The sequence below is a fragment of the Gracilinanus agilis genome, chromosome 3 (assembly GCF_016433145.1).
Source record: "Gracilinanus agilis isolate LMUSP501 chromosome 3, AgileGrace, whole genome shotgun sequence".
In the NCBI taxonomy this organism is placed as follows: domain Eukaryota; kingdom Metazoa; phylum Chordata; class Mammalia; order Didelphimorphia; family Didelphidae; genus Gracilinanus; species Gracilinanus agilis.
The window spans coordinates 339,049,348-339,057,251 of record NC_058132.1 but is presented as its reverse complement, the minus strand read 5'-3'; the positions used below and the strand labels follow the sequence as shown (position 1 = coordinate 339,057,251).

The following is a 7,904-nucleotide window of genomic DNA, read 5'->3' as shown; positions in this document are numbered from 1 at the left end:
AGAAAGAAAGAAAGAAAGAAAGAAAGAAAGAAAGAAAGAAAGAAAGAAAGAAAGAAAGAAAGAAAGAAAGAAAGAAAAAGGAAGGAAGGAAGAGGGGAGGGAGGGAGGGAGGAAGGAAGGAAGAGAAAGAAAGGAAGAAAGAAAGAGTACATTCACTGAGCACTGATGTTTGACATATTATAAAAGCCAAAGAAGCACTCCCAAACTTGAACTGGAGCTCTCAGACAAAATCCTAAGTGAATACTTCCTATTGTGAAATCTCTTTGGTTTGGAGGGCATGGCCAGTCTGAGCAAAGATGAAAAGATTGGAGAATGATTGAGTTGCAGATGTGCTATGCAAATGTTATCAGAGAAGAGAGAATGCTGGGACATCCCAAAGCTGAGCATGGGTCTAATGAGGATTTTTGTTTTAGCATGCTAATGGGACCTGAACTGAGAGCCATCTGGTGATGGACAAGAAGGAGGGGAGAGGAGAGAAGGGGTTGTGTAGGAACTCACAAATGGCTTGCAAAACCCAGGAAACTCAGGATGAGCTGATGAGGAGAGAGCAATGAGGATAATCAGCCCACCAAACAAATACTCAAAGCAAGGACATGAAGCTTTTATCACACTTCAGAACTAACTGGGGTGGAGATCCAGAGAAGGGGCCAGGAAGATCTGTCAGAAAAGAAATCTCAACACAGAGGACCTGACTTAGGTACTGAGGGCCCAGGACAAAGGAAAAGCGAAATGGAGAGTTCCTGTGGGACTGGGCACTGGTTTAATTGGTGATACAGGTATCTCTAAGAGAAGCTATTTTGACCTGGAGCTGAGGCAGAACATTAGAGTACTAGATAAATAATAATAATAATAATAACAACAATAATAATATCAGCTTACATTGATAGAGTATTCTATGGTAACTTCAATATCTACTATCTTATCTAATTCTCATGATAACCCCTTGAGATATATAAGGAAAGTATTGTCATACCCACTTGACAGATGAAGAAACTGAGACCGGAAAAGGTTAAGTGACATGTCCAAAGTAATTTGAATCATACATATAGAACTGGAAGTGACCTCAGAAGTTATTTATTCCACTCACCTTTTTTTTTAATAAATTGAGGAAATTGAGTCTGAGGGAGGGGAGTGACTTGTCCACTACTAAGTGTCTGAGAGGCAGGATTCGCTCTTTGGCCTTGTGTCTCTAAATTCTATGCTCTATTCAAGATGTTAGGATGTCTTTCTAATTTGTCTGAGGAGCAGTAAAGATGGGATGTGGAGGGAGCCAGATCTTCTGACTCCACAGTGGGGAAAGTGAAGAAATCCTTCCACCACATGACACTAGTATGTACTTTGGTGTGGCCAGCCTTCTCCCAGTAGAGCCTGTGTCCTGGCAGAAGGGTAGCTGGAGGAGGATTGGGAGGAGGGGAAGGAGCTAGCTTTGTGGATTTCAAGTGAGTGGCTGTTTCTTGGCATCCTGGAAGACACGTAGGTTCAAAAGTAAATCGCATATGTACAAGATGGGGAAACATTTGTAGACAACAGCTCTTGTCAGGGACAAATATGGAGTTTTGAGTTGATTAAAAGGTCAAAATGGGATCCAAGAGCCAAAAAAGCTAGCAGGATCCTGGGTTGTCAGTAGATACGTAGATGGAATCCAGAATGCAAGATGATAAATTCTACCCTGAATAGCCCATATCTGGAGTATCATGTTCAGTACTGCAACCACATTTTAGCCACAATATGGACAAACAAGAGATTTCAGGAGGAGCATGAGTGAGTAGACTGGAGGATGTGCCACATAAAGAATGGCCAAACCAGGAGGTCTTAGCCTAGAGGCTATGAATTTGTTTTGTTTTTTTTGAATCAATATTTTTTGATCATCGCATTTCAATGACTGGTTTTCTTTGTACATCTGTGTATTTTATTTTATGCATTTAATAGCATTATTCTGAAAATTGAAAAAATGAAAAAAAAAGCTTCACCAAACTGCCAAAGGGTTCTAAGACATATATTAAAAAAGATTTAGAACCCCTATAAAGAGCCTGGGCACCATTAGCCCATGAAGAAGACTTAAATGTATAGAATAGCTATTATGCTAAGCCTTTTGGGACATCTTGTATTTGAAGGACTTTCATGGAAAAGAGGGATCTGACGTAACTTACTTGGTACCAGAGGGCAGAATGAGGAACAGTGAAGGGGTGTTGCAGGGAGAAACATCTCACCTTTACTTGTACTGCACATTCCACCCAACGAGAAATATCCAAAAACACAATGGCTACTTTGGGACCTAATGGTTCCTCAGGTAGTCACTAGAGGTCTTCAAGTAAGTGCTAGGTGGTTATTTCCTAAGGAATTCTACAGTAGGGTTCTCTTCAGATTTTGCTTAGACTTCTTTACCTCCTTCCAACTCTGAATTCTGAAATTCAATGGTTCTGTGAAAGTCAATTTGTTTGCATTTCATTCTTCCTTTGAAGAAGTGGGTAGTGGGGTAGTGATGGGCTTCTTGGGCAGCCAGAAGAAATTAGACATAAGGATCTCAGTAGAGAAAAGTATCATACCCTGAATCTAGTAACAGGGGAAACTATGGAATTTTTTTTTTGTCGTTAGTTATTTTTCCATTATATTCAACTTTTCATGACTCCATTTGGGGTTTTCTTGACAAAGGTTCTGGAGTGGTTTGCCATTTCCTTCTCCATATCATTTTACAAAAGAGAAAACTGAGGCAAACAGAGTTAAGTGACTTGCCCAAAGTTTTGCATCTAGTCAATGTCTGAGGTCAGATTTGAACTCATGATTTAAACTCGCTTCCTGATTCCAAGACAAGTACTTTATCCACTATGGCACCTAATCTCTTATCAGAAGTCTTTAAGGATAGGATTCATTCCTCTCTGGGATGCTTTAAGTACATGCCTGATTGGAGGAAGGCAGAGAGACAAGATGAGATCCCTGCAGTTGAAGATTCCAACAAAGGCAGTACCAGGTTGTGTCCTAAAAAAGCAAATTGACGTTCTGGAAGTGTAGCAAATCTGAAGTTTTCATGCTAATAGGACTCTCATGCACCTCAGGCTGTGTAATGTTTTCATTTGACAAGTTTATAAAGACTGTCAAGGTAGTTTACCCAGGGATGTGTCTCCCAAATCACCAGTGATAGCTTGCTCCATTTGACCATGATGCCTGAGCATGCATGAACCCCTTGTTGGAACCTCAGCCCATTTAATGCCCTGTATTAATAGCAGAGAAGCTGTGGTTGGGTCCTTGGGAGATATTTCTCACTCAACCCACAGCCCCTGTGAGTCCTGTGGGGCCCATAAAACACTTCTTTATTGGGGCAGGTTATGGTCCACTGCTTTGCTCCTTTTATTGCTTCCCATCCAGTGATCAAACACTTTTAACTCCAAAACAAACACCATGCCACCCAGAGAACAACACTTCTCTGTTTCTGACATCACCTTGGGTAGAAAGCCCAGGGCTGAGACACAGTTGCACCTGGGTGTTCTTCTCCTCAGCTAGTGTTTATTAAGGCCTCATGTTGTCCCCTGCTCCCATAGAGTGTCAGGTAATGTGTATGAATTCAGCTTTGTCAGGGATTTCCACTATATTCCTATATTTATTTAAACATGGAAAATTTGACATTTCACTGCTTCAGTATGTAAATCTTGGCTTCATATGGAATGAGCACAGGAATTGGAGTTAGATGGCCTGAGTTCAGTGCCTAGCTTTTCAGATTTCTATCTGTGATTTGGGGCAAGTCACTCCCCGAACCTGTGCCCTCATTTATTTGTTGTTATTCAGTCCCTTCAGTCACATTCTATCCTTCGTGACCCCATTTGGGATTTTCTTGACAAAGATACTAGACTGGTTTGCCATTTACAGATAAAGAAACTGAGGCGAACAGGGTTAAGTAACTTACCCAGGGGCACACAACCAGTAAGTGTCTAAGGTCAGATTTGGACTCAAAAAGTTGAGTCTTCTTAACTTCAGGCTTAGCATTCTATCTACTATGTCACTTAGCTGCCCTGTACTTATCTATAAAAATAAAAAAAAAAATAATATATCTACTACCTATTTCCCAGAATTGTCATGAAGATCAAATGAGATGATTTTAATGCTCTACAAATATTATCACTATTAACTGTTATTATTATCCTTTCACCTCATGGCCTTTTTGACAACAGTTAGAAAAAAAAAAACCTGAGACCTCCACAACCTGACTATATTCCCTTCACTTGGTATTTGAAAGACAAAGCCTGAAAAGTGATTAAATGTACACAGATCACAAGAAATTAACTGAATAATGAACCTTTGGGATAATGAATACAACCCCTGCCCTCTGGGAACTTGCAGTTTAATGAGGAAGACAGGATAATCCTGCAGTGCCTTTCCTTCTTTAATGACAGTTCAGAGTAAAGACAAATAAATATGAATCAGCCTGAGTCCCTAAGTCTTGTGGAGGCACAGAACAAGAAGCAATCAGAATTGGGGAAGATTTTTGTGAACCTGTGGGAGGACGTCTCATACAATGGAGACATAAATGGAAGCAACAAGTTAAAAAAGAGGAACTGATATTTGGGATGCATCTTTCATCTAAGAATTCACTGAAGTATTTTTAGCCCTTTGGTTATCTTGATGACAGATAGAGTCTGTGTTTGCTGCCTTGGTAGGAAGCGAGGGTGGAGATGGGAAAGGGTCATCGGTCTCCTAAAGTCATCCTTCTCACTCTCACCCAGGGCAGGGAAAGAGGGTCTTATAATATCCTAGTTCTTAGGGCTGAGTTCAAGACTTACACTTTTCCCAAGAACATCATCTTTATTTCTCTAAAGATATGAAGTAAGAGAGGATAGCTGGGTGGCTCGGTGGATAGAGAGCCAGGCCTGGAGATGGGAGGTCCTGGGTTCAACTCTGAACTCAGACACTTCCTAGCTGTGTGACCCTGATCAAGTCACTTGACCCCAATTGCCTAGCCCTTACCACTCTTCTGCCTTCAAATCAATACATGGTATTGATTCTAAGATGGAAGGTAAGGGCTTTAAAAAAATAAGCATAAAAGATAATGAAAAATTTTCACCATTGTGGTAGGAGAGAAGCATTCAAAAAGTCTTCATTGATGCTTTGGACCATCAGTCATAGAATCTCAGAGTTGAAAGCGACCTCAGAATCCATTATGTCCAACCCTTACCTGAAGCAGGAATCCCCTGTCTCTACAACAAACCTGATAAGTTGTCACACTGCTTCTTCTGAAAGTTTTGCCATTTTGAGGAACTCCCTACTTCTAGAGAAGAAGACATTCATAGCACTAATTGCTAGGAAGTTCTTGCTCACCTCAAATCAAAATCTACCTTTGGGCAATTTTAATCCATTGCTCTGGATCCTGCCTCTGGGACCAAGTGAAAAAGTCTTCCATATGACAGCCATCATGCCCCTACCTTATCTTCTCTTCACCACTCTTATTTTCCTCAGAATAAACATCTCCTGTTCCTTTCAACAATCTTCCTCTGCTATGATTTCAAGTCCCTTCATTGTCTTGATCACCCTTCTCTAACCAGGACAGAGTACAGTGGGATGATCATCTCCCCTGATTTCAACCATGCTTTTATTCTACCTCCCTAAGATTGCATTCATACTCTGGCTGCCATGTTACACAGTAGAGTCATATTGAGACAGAATTCCACTAACACCCCTCAGGTCTTTTTTCATAAGACCTTTGGCCTCATCACTCTTTATCCAGCTGGTTTTCTTTCAGTCCAAATGCTGGACTTTCGATTTATTCTCATTCCATTTCATCTTATTTTATTCAACCCATTGTGTTGTGCTGTCAAAATCTTTTTGGGTCCCCATTCTATCCTCCAACAGGTTATGTATCCATCTCAGCTTCATTTCATCTATGTTACCAAACTCTGGTCACAAACCCAGCTTTATTCCCACCTCCAGGTCGTGATCATGTTGCGTGATGGTGCTTAGAAAACTTAGTGTCATGGGAAAAGCCAATGGTGTAGGGTTTTTTTTTCATTTTTATAAATAAATAAAGAACTTCTCAGATGCCTGGCTTCCATATGATGTACCAGCTGCTCCATTTCACTAGGGGGTAAAGTACCATTTTAATTGAAAAGTTCAAGCCAGCTCCACCTGCCAAAATAAATCAGGGCAACATTATTTTACTTAATATTTTAATTTAAACCCAATAGCGCTGAAAAAGCTACTTTGGGAGAGACCAATCCTTTAAAAAGCAAATGAGGGAGTTTTTCTTTTTTCCAGAAAATAATCATCCAAGTTCAACTAGAGCAATTTCTTAGATGTATTTCAGTTGCAGAAAATTTCCAAAGATCTAATTTCCCAAGACTATCACGAGGAATTTTAGAACACCCAAACAAACTCTTGTATCTCCATCCTGGGTGGAATTTAGCATTATATGTGTTTATTACTTCATACAAGAGAAACAGGAATGTGAAAGAAAATATGATTGTACATTTTCTATAAGAAAATATAGAGGGGGCAGCTAGATGGCTAAGTGATTTGAAAACCAGGGCTAGAGATAGGAAGTCCTGGGTTCAAACCTGATCTTAGGCACTTCCTAGCAACATGACCCTGAGCAAGTCACACAACCCCCATTGCCTATTCCTTACCCCTCTTCTGCCTTGGAAGCAAGACATGGTATTGATCCTAAGATGGAAGGTAAGAGTTTCTTTTTTTAATAAAAGAAAAGAAAATATACAGGGATGATTGGTTCAGGTTTTGGTTCCCCCAAATCTATAACTAAGGCAGAACACTGGGGCTTTATCCCATGGTGTCAAATTTAGAAGGTGCTGATAGCACATGCAATATTCAACAATTAGAGAATAAAGAATTGAACACTCAGTTAGAAAGAATCATTAGTTAAAGTAAGAACTTCCAAATGGCCAGCTTCTTCCCCCAGGTTCTATTCATCTGAAGGCACACTCTATGCCACTTACCCCAGGAACAATTTGTGGTATTTGCCTAGGAGTAAAAGTGCCTAATTACAGGGCTGAGTTCCTCCCAAGGTTGGGAGTTGGAGCAGAGTGAACCTTGGACTCACTGCTCCCTGCATTAAGAACACTGAATTTCTGCCACCAAATCAGCCTGTCGTTCTTCTCTGGGAGAAAAATAATAATAATAATAATAATAATAATAATAATAATAATAATAATAATGGTAGACGTGAACCAGCAGCACAGACCTCAATCCAAATGAAATTGCAAACAGTTCTTCCAGCCTTGCCCAGCATCTCTGGTGTGGCAGAAGAGAAAGGTCAGCTGCTCATTATTAATGCCCATCTTGGATCTCTCACTGCATGGTGCCAGTAACTCACAAGGTAGCCTTGGTGGGCATGTGATTCTGCCCAAAGCAGAGGCTCTGTGCCTCTCTAGGCAAAGCCCCAACCTGGCACTGAGGGTTCAACTGTGCCTGGAGGTGGCAAAGATGATCTCTGCCTCAGAGTGAGCAAAGACGGACCTGGCTGCAAGAAGCAAATCGGCCGGGTGTGCCTGGTGCCAGCCAAAGCCGCTGCTAAAGTCACACCAGCCACTGAGTGTGCAGCTGCTGCTTGGGGGACTTAGATTTTCATTCCATTGCCTAAATTCTGGTGGAGGAGGAGGAGTGAGAAGCTGACAATAAGCCAAGATGTTAAAGCGATTTAGTTGGAAGCATTCTAAGAGGAGCAAGGAGCAAGTGAGTATTTCTCCCAGATAGCTGCATTTTTTCCTGGGGAACAATGGGTGCCAGGATTCCAGGATCGAATGGAGTTTCAAGAGGAACCCAGGACCAGGCTAACGACAGGAAAGGCAGGAATGGCAGGCTTCAGAAAGGGGCTCTTATACTGAAATAGGCAGTTTTCTCTTTGAAAAGTCAAATGCCTTAATTTGTTTTTTCTTACCTGTAGGAGTCTAGGAGGGGGAGAAATG

The 7,904-nt window shown here is 41.1% G+C and overlaps 1 protein-coding gene across 1 annotated transcript in view; it reads left to right on the top strand.

The window, feature by feature from the left end:
• LOC123241539 (kalirin-like) overlaps positions 1-5,946 on the top strand; it is a 685,986-nt gene extending 680,040 nt beyond the window's left edge. Inside the window, exon 35 of the mRNA XM_044669162.1 lies at positions 5,839-5,946. Coding sequence (XP_044525097.1) covers positions 5,839-5,946 — 108 coding nt within the window. The remainder of the gene's footprint in view (positions 1-5,838) is intronic.
• The last annotated feature ends 1,958 nt before the right edge of the window (positions 5,947-7,904 follow it).